This window comes from Brassica napus, chromosome C6, assembly GCF_020379485.1.
Source record: "Brassica napus cultivar Da-Ae chromosome C6, Da-Ae, whole genome shotgun sequence".
In the NCBI taxonomy this organism is placed as follows: domain Eukaryota; kingdom Viridiplantae; phylum Streptophyta; class Magnoliopsida; order Brassicales; family Brassicaceae; genus Brassica; species Brassica napus.
Window position 1 is genome coordinate 37,629,350 of NC_063449.1, and position 13,883 is coordinate 37,643,232.

At 39.8% G+C, this 13,883-nt stretch overlaps 3 protein-coding genes and 1 pseudogene across 5 annotated transcripts; 2 read left to right on the plus strand and 2 right to left on the minus strand.

Moving 5' to 3' along the window:
• Positions 1-31: 31 nt before the first annotated feature.
• LOC106435307 (putative zinc finger protein At1g68190) lies at positions 32-1,891 on the minus strand. Its single transcript, XM_013876180.3, has 6 exons — positions 1,731-1,891; positions 1,195-1,644; positions 839-1,099; positions 604-762; positions 321-517; positions 32-227 (listed from the first exon to the last, which is right to left on the minus strand). Exons 2-6 carry the CDS (start codon positions 1,567-1,569, stop codon positions 209-211), a joined length of 1,011 nt encoding a protein of 336 aa, XP_013731634.1. The 5' UTR covers positions 1,570-1,644; positions 1,731-1,891; the 3' UTR covers positions 32-208.
• A 372-nt stretch (positions 1,892-2,263) lies between these two features.
• Positions 2,264-4,243, minus strand: LOC106435301. Of its 3 annotated transcripts, none has more exons than XM_013876175.3 (7): positions 4,091-4,243; positions 3,911-3,986; positions 3,772-3,833; positions 3,485-3,615; positions 3,138-3,354; positions 2,595-2,770; positions 2,264-2,495 (listed from the first exon to the last, which is right to left on the minus strand). In XM_013876175.3, the coding sequence occupies exons 1-6, from the start codon at positions 4,091-4,093 to the stop codon at positions 2,603-2,605; spliced, it is 657 nt and encodes a 218-aa protein (XP_013731629.1). In that variant the 5' UTR covers positions 4,094-4,243; the 3' UTR covers positions 2,264-2,495; positions 2,595-2,602. The 3 variants fall into 3 exon arrangements, with proteins under 3 accessions (XP_013731629.1, XP_048616098.1, XP_013731628.1); XM_048760141.1 differs by having other exon boundaries at positions 2,264-2,502; positions 2,580-2,770; XM_013876174.3 differs by having other exon boundaries at positions 2,264-2,502; positions 4,091-4,242.
• A 1,161-nt stretch (positions 4,244-5,404) lies between these two features.
• LOC106435300 (putative F-box protein At3g24580) lies at positions 5,405-6,407 on the plus strand. The gene is made up of 2 exons (XM_022712366.1): positions 5,405-5,912; positions 5,959-6,407. Exons 1-2 carry the CDS (start codon positions 5,405-5,407, stop codon positions 6,405-6,407), a joined length of 957 nt encoding a protein of 318 aa, XP_022568087.1.
• A 6,276-nt stretch (positions 6,408-12,683) lies between these two features.
• Positions 12,684-13,843, plus strand: LOC106435303 (annotated as a pseudogene).
• The last annotated feature ends 40 nt before the right edge of the window (positions 13,844-13,883 follow it).

A 13,883-nucleotide genomic window follows, 5' to 3' on the forward strand; every position in this document is an offset into this window, starting at 1 on the left:
ATTTGGTGCAAACCAGTGATTACAAATTGGATGATGAAAGCAAATGATTAACAAGATCTTAGCTTAACTTACAGTTGCATGCAAAGGAAACTGAATCACGTAAAGTAGATGAGCAGCTAGATTAGTGTCTTTATTTACAAAACAAAAGCATGGTGATGGAGTAGCTAACACGTTCCGTGTTCATCTTCTGTTTCTTTTTGAGACCATACTAAACTTGTTTCTCCTCCCTGAATCCAGAAAATGTAACTTAACATTATGAGAAGTTAAAATATATTTTGTATACCATGAAATTGGAAGATAGTCTGTAAATAAATACTTACGTTCTTGCTCTCTTCTTCTCCTTAAGCCTTGAGATAGCCTTTTGACGTACATTGTTAGAGAAAGGGGAACAAATAGAGATTGCTTCCTCTGAGTGATTGTGAGAGTAATGCGTTTTGCTGCTTCCTCCACCATTGGATCTTGAGAATGAAAGAGATGATGAAGCTGGTTTGGATGAAGGTGAAGAAAAGGTGTTCATCTGAACACATCAAAGGTAGAGAGACCTTAGGTTATAACAAGAATAATCAAAACAAGACTCTATAGTAGATGGAAAATTTTTCATACCTCACACAATTTATAATTGTCTGTTGTTGGATCTGGATCAGCTCCAAAAAGTTCTTCAAAGTTTTGAAAAGTGAGATCAATGTCAGGTATGTGGAAGTCATCGTCATCACAAGCTGTATCTTCACAAACTCCAATGTCTTGTAGGTTTTGATGCCACAACTGTAGAAACAGAGGTTGACCATGTAAGCACTATGTATCTCATACTACATCAAATGTATGATATTTTAACCAAAACCTGATTGTTCTTATTAAATGGGCTTTTGCATTCCCAAAAGGAATCACCAAGTGTGGAAGACGAGGACAAGTGTGAAAAGTCAACAATCAGATCTTTTCCGGTCTGAGGAAGATCTACTAAGCATTCTTCAGATTTCTTTGGAAGCTCTAGTGGAAATGGATCAGCATGTTCTGTCAAGGGCAAAACTTTATTCTCTTCCCTGAGCTGCAGCTTCTCCAATTCAAGAATCTGTTCCAAGACAAAACCAGCTTCTCTTTGCACCTAAAAACCATCAAAATCATCGGTACATATATCCACATACAGATATATATTCATCTAAAAAGCCTCAAAAATATATACAAAAACAAGCATCAAACCTTAGGTTTAGCCATCGCGAAAGACTTCTCCAACGAAACATCATTATCCATAACTCGAAAACCCCACATAACCGCGAAATCTTTGGCAGAAGGACAACCCGTATAACACCTCACATCGTGTCTAACATGCTTAGAGGAGACAACACCATGAATCTTTTCATTACATCCGTTACAAAGAAACATCTTGTGATCCAAACATCGGACGACACAAGGCTGATTCTTACAAAAACCGCATAAAAGCGTGCGTAAATGTCTCCCTGAGAGTGCATTAGCTGAATGAACCTTTGCATCACATGTTAGACACAGACTCGCTGCATCTGCTATACAATAAACCACTGCTCTATACGCTTTGCAAACCTCACATAATCTTTCCATCTCTCAATTATTATTTTTTTACACAAAATTCTTTGGATTCTTGAAAATATCCATAACTTATGAGAAGATTCGTCCCTGTTTCATCAAAATATCAAATTTAATGCAAAACGTTAGGCAAAGATCACAGATCGAAAATAGTTCATAAGGCCTACCAAACTTACCGGTAAGACGAGAAGCGTAGAGTTATGTGAGAGATTCGTGACACAGCTTTCTCTGTTTAAGAAACTTCCTATCTGATAAAAATCCGTGTGGTTCGGTTTTTTATTTTTTTAATTTGTTATGATGACGTGGATAAGACACGTAGGTTTACTGTGGGACCTACGAATTGGTGATTACGTTATCCATATGCACGTGATAGATATGGGGAAGCCACGGACGTATGTGACAGCGTCGACCCATCACCAATCTCTAAGCTTACCTTTTCCTAACGAATAACTGGACGCCACGTGTCAAACAGACCAAACAGAATATTTACTTCATTACCGGATCAGCAATGTTTGGTACTTTATCACCGGATCATCCGTTGACACCGTCAAGTGTTCGTCAGTTCCTAAGGATTTTAAAAATGAATACGCCAAATCTGAATTACTTTTGATTTCGGTATCAAGACTTGAATTGTAGAAAACACTTTTTTTCTTTTTCCAGCTCGGTTTGATTCAATTCGGTTTAGATTGGGTTTCTTCGGTATGGTTAGTATCAGAATGGTTTTGGTTTAGCTATATACTGGACACTAATAAGTAACAAAAGTATGCTGAATCTAACCGTGAAAAAGAAGAATTCGGAAAACAAATGACAAAAGGTCCACAGATACAAGACCAGAGTCTTTAGCAGAGATCCCTTTCCATGTCCCATGTTGATGTACAAACTCTGGTAAAGATGAACGGATTGACTGACATTCCAGATTTGGCAGACGTGCGTTCACTTTGCTAAAAGCTTCAGAACAGAGTCCACAATTAGATCCTAACTTGAGCTTTTCACCAAACAGATCACAACAAAAGATGAGGGCGTACTTCTATATCGGTTACCTGTTTTGTCATCTCTTTTTGGTGTGTACTTCAATCATATCACCGTCCTCCATCTCGAGGTTAGAAGGAGTGGTCGATGGATCAATCTTGTCACCGTCAAAAGTAAATACAAGATTTTGCGGGTCGAGCTTTTCTTTATCCGTATACATTTTGAAAACACGCTCGAACTTCTCGTCCTACATGAAAATGGTAACATACCAATCAACATCAGTATAGATTAGAAGCTAACCCAAATCAAGAAAGCATAATGTGCTGCTCATCGTACATGAAAAATATCAAGCAGAATCCATTATGTGTGTTGTGATGACTCATCGATATGAACATGATATTACTCTCTCTTCTCTTAGATGAAAGCAAAGATAAAATAGGGTTTAGCAGATCCATAAACTAAGCTTATAACACCCTGAGACACTTCATGCTTTCGGGTGATGTAACACCCAACACTTATGTCTAACTTATTCACACATACAAAGTTCAGATAGTAACCTATTTTAACTGATGGAAGGTTGGCTAATAAGTTGCAAGCAGTGAGAAGAAACTTACCGCAAACACCCGGAATTGCTTCTGTCCATCTTTGTCCTGTATCGTAATGACAATCTTGGCTCTGTCATTAATAGGCGGCCCTGGTAGTGCCTGAGCAGGAGTAGCCTCTGAGGATGTTTTGAGCGATACTTGAGCTTCTTTTTTAGCAGAGTCCTGTGCTTCCTGCATCACATCTACTGCAGTTTTCGTGAATGACATAAGCTCCATCTTCTTTGACCTACATTTTGCATATTTCAATTCAGAACTTAAGAATCAAAGTATAAGGGACTCACTGGGTGGGCGCATATCATCAACAAATAAAAGTTAGCAGTGTCCAGCTTCTAATAGCAACAAGGGAAACAAACTACCTCAAAGCTTTAATGGTAGAATCTTCACCGGACTCTTTGCGTTTATCGAAGACAACCTTTGGCGGTGGAGGCAACCAATCGTCATCACACGCTATTTCAATCACTTTCACATCTTCATCTTTCTTTACAACCTATATATATATAAAAAAAAACAAATCTTAATGTTTCAGAAAAACAAAACAAATGTCTAATTTTGACTCAGCCGTACAAAGATTTACTATAAATCAAACAAAGAACAGTTTATTTTCAGCTCAGCGAGGAAGCAAATAATAAAGATCAGTCCTTACTGTGTGAGAAGTTTTTGATCTCTTCTTAACAGGAACCTCGGAGACATCAGAATCATCATCGTCTGCAATATTTTCAAACCCAGAAGAAGGATTCAACCCACTTTTATCCTCGCCAAAATCAATTAAAACTGAAACTCACCGTCAATGCAAACGAAATTCGATGGCTGAACGCGATGATAATCGAAGAGCGGCTCTAGATCCTCTCCTTCACCTCCCTGATCACACAGTAATCCAATCAGAAACAACACAAGCACCAGAACAGAGTATGTATGGATTAGGGTATCGAAATTGGGATATCGTGAAACATAGAAAGTCTCACCATTGTTGCGGATTATTCTATCTTCGCCTGTTTTAAACAGAAACCCTAGATCGATGCGGAGCTTGAGGAACGGAACTCGACTGATTTTGAATTTTGAGAGATTGAGAGGAGTTGAAGAGCAGGCGTCGGCGATTAGATATACGCGCGTGGTGTTACGCATTATACTTTTGGGCCTGTATTTCAGGCCCATTACTTTTGTCACAGTATCTTATTATACGCGGTTAGAGTTTACTATATTTTTTCATCCTAATAGAGTTACTACTTACTACTATACAATAGAATAAAATTCTACTCCAATGATATTTTATTTTAAAACAAAAAAATAGAATGATAAAAAAAAATAAATAAATTAGTTTATTAATAAATAATATAAAAAATTATGACAGCATGCAGGGGAAAAACTTCAAGTATAAATTATGAAAGATAGGTAATGAAAAGTATATTGTGTATACTGTGTATGGTATGTAAAGGAAATGATTAACTAATAATATATATAAATCCTAAAAAGCAAAAGCAAGATAAAGTTTTTCGTCCAGAGATAAAATTGATAGAAAATAAGATTACTTAAAAGTATAATACAAAACACTCTTTAAGATTATCTGTATTATTTTATTGATTTTCTTTTTGTTCGTTTATATTTTCAGCTTGTCATATATCGTAGAGGAATGGGTAGTGTTTTGCATTTTCAATCCTTTTCTAAAGAAAAGAAAAAAACATAAAAGGAAAGGCAAATCTTCAAAATAGCATATTTCTAAGTTTATATCACAAAAATAGCACTCAAAAACTAAAATGACCATAATAGCACCTTTTTAAGTTTATGCTTTAAAAATTTTAATTTTTTTATTTTTCAAAATTTGAAATCTTATTCCTAAAACCTCATTTCTCGACTCTAAACCCTAAACCCTAAATCCTAAACCCTAAACCCTAAACCCTAAACCCTAAACTCTAAATCCTAAACCCCACCCTTTAACTCTAAACCCTAAGTTTGTGACTTTTGATAAAACATTAAGTGCTATTTTTGTGACTTTTGACCTTAAGTGCTAGTTTGTGAACAAAAACTTGATTTAGTGCTATTTTTGTCTTTTTTTTTAAAGGAAAGTGTTTTTTTTTTTGCTATAAAAAGGAAATTTGTTATTATCGAAATCTTTGTTAAGAATTTCATTGGTTATGACGAAGAAAGGAAATATATTAACAGAGTCAAAAAGAAAGAAAAAAGGGTTTCTCATCATGACGAAGAAGCACCTTGGTCAAGCAAAGGAGACGATGGCGGATCTCCCACAGGATTTGGCGGAGGATGTTCTCTGTTGACTCCCGATGACAGATCTAAAAAGTGTCCGACTAACTTGCAAAACGTGGAACGCCTTATCTAAAGACAGCAGCTTCACAACAAAGCACCTTGCTCGTCAAGCAAAATTAGCAGCAGCAAATGACGAGTTTCTGTTGGTCTTGATGATGGATTACGAGATTCTTTTGGTCAGCGTCAATTTTGACGAGAACGCCGACGCGTTCATGCGTGAAGTAGGCGCACTTATTAACCTAGACGGTTCAGATCAAATCGATATATGCGAAGTCTTTCACTGCAACGGTTTATTATTATGCATCTCTGATGACAACACTAGGCTACTCGTTTGGAACCCTTATTGGGGACAGAGCCAGTGGATCAACCCCATACATAACTCCGACAGGTTGAACAGGTATATGTATGCTCTGGGATACGACAAGAGCACCAACTCCCACAAAATCTTGAGCTTTGTCGATTACACAATCTTGAACCATTTTGATTACGATGCTCCTCCTACCGCTGTTACTTTCGCTGAGTACAGTATTTAACTCTCGTTCATGGACGGTTCTTGATGATGTCACTCTAGACTGGATTCTAGATTATGACCGTCACGTCTCTATCGAAGGAAACACGTACTGGTTTGCTAAAAACAAGGCTTCAAGAGAAGAAGGTTGTTGTTTACTCTGTTTTGATTTCACAAGAGAAATATTTGGGGCCCCTTTGCCTCTGCCGCCGTTTCTATGGGATACTAAAAGTACTCTCTCTCTATCTAGTGTTAGAGACGAGCAGGTTGCGATTTTGTTTCAGAGGTTGGGTACATTGATGGAGATTTGGGTTACGACTAAGATTGAGCCCGACACGGTCTTGTGGAGTAGCAAGGTGTTCTTAGACGTGAACATCACTAACTTTCATTTTCCGTTTACACATGCGAGTTTCTTCATTGACGTGGAGAAGAAACTTGCTGTTGTTTTTAGTAAAGACAAAGAAGGTTTGATGGATCTGATAGAATTTTGTAATTCGAAAGTGATAAACTGAAAACTCCTTGAATAGAATGTAAAACTCTGTAAGTTCAGATGATGATCTCTATCTCATAGCGATATCGATCATACATCTACGATCTCATAGCGATCGCCTTGAGACTCATATCGTTTACAAAGTACAAACAAAGCATAAAGAGAAATGCAACAGCTATATTCTTATTTAAACGTCTTCCCCTCTTCTTCCAACTCTAACGGCAAAGACTCTACTTCACTCTCAGTCTTTCTTTCCTCCAAGCGCGTTGCCACGTCATCAACTCCCTCCGTTTGAATCTCCTCCACTCGTTCCTCCACATCATCTTCCTCCTCATTTGAAATCTTTTTCTTCTGACGAACGTATCCTCTCTTATACCTATCAATACTCCTCCCTTTGAAACCAAGCTTGTCCTCAAGCTTGAAGAAAGGATACAACTCCTCAAACACCTGCAACAACATCCAAGAGTTCTCGTGAGTAGGGCGACCCACCCACTGAACCAATAATTCCAAGTGACCCTGCGCATCATAACGAGTAGCCAACACCTCCAATGGCTCTGGCGCCACTTCCAATTCTTCAATACCTTCCAATGGTAAAGGACACACCACCTTATCAACTCCAATAGCAGCTTTCAACTGCGAGCAATGGAACACTGGATGAATACGACTATGCGCAGGCAACTCTAGCTTATAAGCAGCTGGTCCAACTCGAGCTAAGATCTGATATGGCCCAAAATACTTCGCAGCAAGTTTTGGACAGACGCGCTTTGCCACAGACTGTTGTCGGTAAGGGCGAAGCTTTAAGTACACCCACGCACCCACTGTAAACTTAACATCTCGACGATGCTTGTCTGCATTCTTCTTCATAATCTCCTGAGCACGAGCCAAGTTTTGTTTCACCACAGCCAACACTCGATCACGCTCACGTAATGCTTCCTCCATATCGTAATTAGCAGTCGGACCTTTCTCAAATCTCACCACTGCAAGCGGCTCGTGGCCATACACCACCTGAAAAGGAGTGGTCTTTAACGCGGTGTGAAATGAGGTGTTATACCAAAACTCAGCCCACGGAAGGAACTTGTGCCAAGTTCGAGGATGAGACGATGCAAAGCAGCGAAGGTAAGTCTCCAAACACCTATTAATCACCTCGGATTGACCATCAGTCTGAGGATGAAAAGTTGTACTGTACTTGAGTTGAGTACCAGCTAGACGAAACACTTCCTTCCAAAAAGAGCTCAGAAAGATACGGTCTCGATCCGAAACAATACTAGCAGGATAACCGTGCAAACGCACCACACCTTCAATGAATCAATTAACGACATCCACTATAGAAAAAGGGTGTCTCAAACTCAAGAAATGAGCATACTTGCTCAACCTGTCCACCACCACCAATATGACATTGAACCCCTGCGAAGTTGGTAAAGCTTCAATGAAATCCATCGCCAAATCCTCCCACACGCGAGTTGGCAACTGAAGTGGTTGAAGCAGACCTGCGGGAGATAAGGTTGATGTTTTGTGGGTTTGACAGATGACACACGCAGCTACATACTGTTGAACATCCCGAGACATGCCTTCCCAGTAAAAAGAATGTTGAATTTGTTTCAACGTCTTAAAGACACCAGAGTGTCCCCCTGCAACACTGTCATGCGCATCATGTAACAAAACACCAAGAAACCTCGACGTCTTAGGAATCATTAACCGTCTCTTGTACCATAAACGCCCCTCAATGACTTGATAATGCGTAGATATCACCATCTTATCCTTCACTTTCTCAAGCAATGACTGAATCGACTGATCAGCCTCAATCTCACGGTAAATGTCTTGAATCTGTAAAACCGAAGGAGACGTCAAAGCCAACAACATTGTATTCAAAGAAAGATCCATCTCACACATACTTCTAGACAACCCATCAGCCGCCTTGTTTTCACACCCCGGTTTGTATAAAATCTCAAACTCAAAACCCAACAATTGTACCAACCACCGCTGATATTCCATATTCACCTCCTTCTGCTCCAATAGGAATTTCAAACTCCGTTGGTTAGTATGTACAATGAAATTCCTCCCTAGCAAATAATGCTTCCATTTCTTGATTGTTATCACCACCGCCATTAATTCTCGTTCATAGGCCGGCTTCAGCTGCTCACGAGGTGTAGGAGCGTGACTGAAGAGTGCTATAGGCCTCTTATCTTGCATCAACACAGCCCCCAAACCTACTCCAGACGCATCAGATACCACCACAAACTGCTTGTCAAAATCCGGTAAGGCCAACACTGGAGTAGAACACATAGCTCCTTTTAATTCATCAAACACTCGTTGAGCATCCTGTGTCCAAGCAAACTGATCCTTCTTCAGGAGTGAAGTCAATGGCCGAGCAATCAGTCCATAGTCCTTAACAAACTTCCTATAATACCCGGTTAAACCCAAGAACCCTCTTAGTTGCTTCACTGTTCTTGGATTTGGCCACTGATGCATTGCTTCCGTCTTCACACTATCTGTTGCAACGCCATTCCCCAAAATAATATGGCAAAGGTACTCCACCTGATCCATACCAAAGACGCACTTCTTCCTATTAGCGAACAGGTGATTATCATGAAAAACGCGCAACACTACCTCCAAATGCTGAAGGTGAAGTTCCATAGAAGAACTATACACCAAAACATCGTCAAAGAACACCAACACAAACTCACACAGGAAGGGTTGAAAGAGTTTATTCATCAAAGCTTGAAAAGTAGCAGGGGCATTTGTCAAGCCAAACGGCATAACAAGAAATTCATAGTGGCCTTCTACCGTTCAAAAAGCGGTCTTGGCTATATCATCTTCAGCCATCCAGATTTGATGATAACCAGAACGCAAATCAAGCTTAGAAAACACCCTAGCGCCATGCAGCTCATCCAACAATTGATCAATAACTGGAATGGAAAATTTATCAGATATAGTGACTCTGTTCAACGCTCTGTAGTCGACAAAGAAACGGTGACTCTTGTCCTTCTTCTTCACCAACAAGACATGACTAGAGAAAGAACTTGTACTAGCTCTGATAATTCCTGACGCCAGCATCTCTGAGACCATCTTTTCCATGATAATCTTCATTGCATGTGGATAACAGTAAGGGCGTACCGAAACCGGTCCTGCACCAGGAAGCAACCGAATGGTATGTTCATTACCTCGACATGGGGGTAAACCCTGAGGTAACGCAAACACCGCCTCCCAAGAACACAACAACACATTCAATGCTGACAAACCCTTCGAACTCTGTGAAATGGGCTCAGTGTTACTAAGAGAAACTCCATGTCTTCCTTCAAGAACATCATAACTTGACTGTAAAGGTTTTCGAGATAAGCGAGGGAAATGTAAACTACGATCTCCCCACACCGTAACCTTTGTACCATTATGAATAAACGAAAGCTCTTGTTCCTTCCAATCCATTTCACACTTCCCCAAAGTCTCTAACCACTGCACACCCAAAGTAACATCCACTGACCCCAACTCCAACGAAATAAAGTCAGACGTGAAGCTCGAGTCATTCAACTGAAACGCCAAGTCCTTACAGACACCAAACCCTTTGACAATCACTCCATTGCCAAGTAACACATTCAAACTGTTATCTTCACAAACCTTCAAACACAACTGCCGCACCACTTGTGGAGAGATAAAATTGTGAGAATCCCCACTATCTATCGTCACTATCGCTCCAGCACCAGCAATACATCCTAGTAACTTCATGGTTTTTGGAGCATCAATGCCCAAATACGCATTCATAGACAAAGTTCTCATCTCCGAAACAACCTCCTCGTCACACACTTCCTCTTCCTCCACACCACTCAACAATTCCACTTCAAACCCATTAATCACCGTCAACACACGAAACTCCTTCTTTGGACAAGTTGCCTCATGTGCCTTTGACCACTTATCTCCACACTTGAAACAAAGTCCTTGCCTCCTCAACGAGTCAAGTTCTGCATCAGAGTGACGTTGCCTCGGCCTTTGAGAAGACCTAGGTGGTGGAATGTTTTCCTTCTGTGACTTCGCTTCTATTGCCAATGGCTTCTGCGTATTATTATAATAACCTCCATTACGAATATTATTATTAACTCCCGTCTGTAGTTGTCTCGCCCCACCCTTCGATGCATCGCTCACCACTCGACAAAATGCACTAGACTCCATCTTAAGCACTGCCGCAATGTAATTCGCCAACCCCTGTGGTTCCTTCATACGTATCACTTCCTTCATCTCTCTATTCAATCCAATATAAAATATCCGCTCCAAGTGATGATCATCCAACCCCGTCACCTGAGCAGACAAATCCTTAAACTCTGACACATATTCAGCAACTGAGCCAGTCTGACGAATTGAAAAGAGTCTAGTGTTAGGCTCATCTTCAATTGATTCAGAAAAACGCACAAACAGACGCTGCTTAAAATCCTTCCAGCTACGAAAACACCCACGACGCATCACCCACGCGAACCATTTCTTCAAAGCCCTCTCAAACATAACGGAACCAGCTCCAGTCTCTCATCTTCGTCATATCTTCCCAACTCGTAAAAATACTCCACATCAACCATCCACTCAGACACTCTCGAACCATCGCAAAACGGCATTTCAATTTTCTTCAACATGTTCTCACGATTATCCAGATTCAAACGATCATCGCAATAACCTAGTGGAGAATGTGCCCTAACTCGTTCGAAGTGAGAGCTCCGTACCTGCGAGCGAGTCGAGGACAGCACCGGATCTCGTAACGGCGTGTGAATCGGAGAACGATCCCGCACCGGTTGCTTACCCAACACCTTAAGCACTGAATCGAGCTTCGAATCCATCGAGGAAAGCTTCGTATCCAACGAATCGAAGCGATCGTCCTTCAACTTCGCATCATCGCACAACTTCTCATATGCTCCCATCAAAAACGTCACCTGACCTTGGATATGCTTCGTCGGCTCCATTGCAACTTCGTAAGAATTAGATTTCGAGGACATCGTCGCGATTTGAGAAGATCGAACCGTTTCACCGCACCAATGATAGAATTTTGTAATTCGAAAGTGATAAACTGAAAACTCCTTGAATAGAATGTAAAACTCTGTAAGTTCAGATGATGATCTCTATCTCATAGCGATATCGATCATACATCTACGATCTCATAGCGATTGCCTTGAGACTCATATTGTCTACAAAGTACAAACAAAGCATAAAGAGAAATGCAGCAGCTCTATTCTTATTTAAACGTCTTCCCCTCTTCTTCCAACTCTAACGGCAAAGACTCTACTTCACTCCCAGTCTTTCTTTCCTCCAAAACGCGTTGCCACGTCATCAACTCCCTCCGTTTGAATCTTCTCCACTCATTCCTCCACGTCATTTCCCTCCTCATTTGAAATCCTTTTCTTCTGACGAACGTATCCTCTCTTATACCTATCAGGATCATACTAGGAACGTAGCTTACATCGTTCGAGTGGATGGATCCTTGATAGAAGTGCACGTCAATAGTTCTCTATACAAATATTGTTATCCTCGTGTTTGCTCATATAAACCAAGTTTAGTTTAACTTGATTAGTCAATTTAGTACAGCACCTTTTTTTTGTTGGCTTGTCACTGTCATGTTCTTTGAACAAAGATTATGTGGTTAATTATATGTGTATTAATTTGTTTCTCGTCCATTTCTCTGCTGGTCATATTTGACTTCATTGGGTTGCTTGATTTCATTGTTCTGTTTTAGTCGATTCATTGCAAAATTTTCTATTTATTATTTCATTTGTAATTTTATGTTCATGCAAATATGCAATTAGGCAGATCGAGGCACTAAACAAACGATGACTCAACGCCTAAAAAGACTAATCCGGTACCTAGAATGTTTTTTAGATGGCTTAAACATTTATAAATTATAATAATATACTGTATATATATGTAGTTATACAATGTTTATTATCATAATTTATATAGAAAAAAATGAAAATATAACTAAAAAAGCATAACTGATTGACTAAAAATAAAATTTCAAAATTTTATGCCACAGAAACTTTATCATTGAGCTCATTCTAAAAACTATTCAGTTACTATATTATTCTGCTATTCATTTAATATATCAATCACATTGGAAGTATAAACAAAAGATTGCAACGAGCCACCAAGACACTCAGAAAATCAAGTTGATTGAGATAGATATTGTTTTTTTTTCATGTGGATGGTTCATTTAATATTATACTATTATTTATATGAATAATTTTTGAAAATCCTTCTCATGCCAGAAGTGATACGTTGCAAAAGAAAGAGATATAATAAAATAGACAGTGAACCACCAGTCAAGACATCCTTTTTTTTAGGAAGCAGTCAAGACATCCATTTATAAAAATGGTGATATTTGCTTTTGGACTTGAAACCGCAAACTCACAAAAGAAAATGAATGAGAAGGAGCTTCCCCCGCACATGAGGGAAGACAACTTAAGCGAAGAAACCAAGACTCTAATCTCTTCACTTCCTTGGAACAAAGATTTTATAGGGAATCTCTACAAATACAAAGGATGTTGGTATTACCCCAACACTCTCCAAGGAGTCCTGAATTTCGAGAAAGGCTTCAAGCCTCAAGAAACCGATATAATCCTCGCTTCTTTCCCTAAATCAGGCACCACTTGGCTCAAAGCTCTCACCATCGCTCTCTTTGGGAGATTGAAGAACAGTAGTTCTTCTTCTGATGATGATCTTCACCCTCTTCAGTCCGATAATCCTCATGGCATAGTACTCTTCTTTGAGTTCAATCTGTATCTCAAAAGCTCAACACCTGACCTGACCAAGTTCTCATCTCCGAGGGTGTTCTCGACTCACATGCCATTCCACACGCTTCGGTTACCCCTCAAGGACTCTCCTTGCAAGATCGTGTACGTGTGCAGGAACGTGAAGGACGTGTTGGTATCGCTATTGCATTTCAGGTGCGCTCATCTTGAAAAAGAAGTAGACATGGAGTCTTTGTTTGAGTCATTATGCGAGGGAGTTGGCTCTTTTGGACCGTTTTAGGAACATGTATTGAGCTATTGGAGGGGTAGCTTGGAAGATCCTCAACATGTTCTGTTCATGAGGTACGAGGAAATGAAGTCAGCGCCCTCTGCTCAGGTTAAGAGACTTGCGGAGTTTTTGGGTTGTCCATTCACTGAGGAAGAAGCAGAACACGGTTCTGTGGACAAGATCGTGGAGCTTTGTTCTCTGCGTAATCTAAGCGGTATGGAGGTCAATAATTCAGGAAAAACTTTCAACAATGTGCCTTACTTTACTTTTTTCCGCAAAGGAGCAGTGGGTGACTTCAAGAACCATCTGACTCCTGAGATGGAAAACAAGATCGACATGATCATCGAGGAAAAATACAAAGGCTCCGGTTTGAAATTTTGAGTGTTGTTTGTGCTTTCCTTAAATGAATTCTCATGAGTGATGGGTGATTTGTGCTTTCCTTTAATGAATATGCACTCATGTCAATTTGTACTTTCCTTTAATGCATATATGAACTAATGATAACAGGAAATTC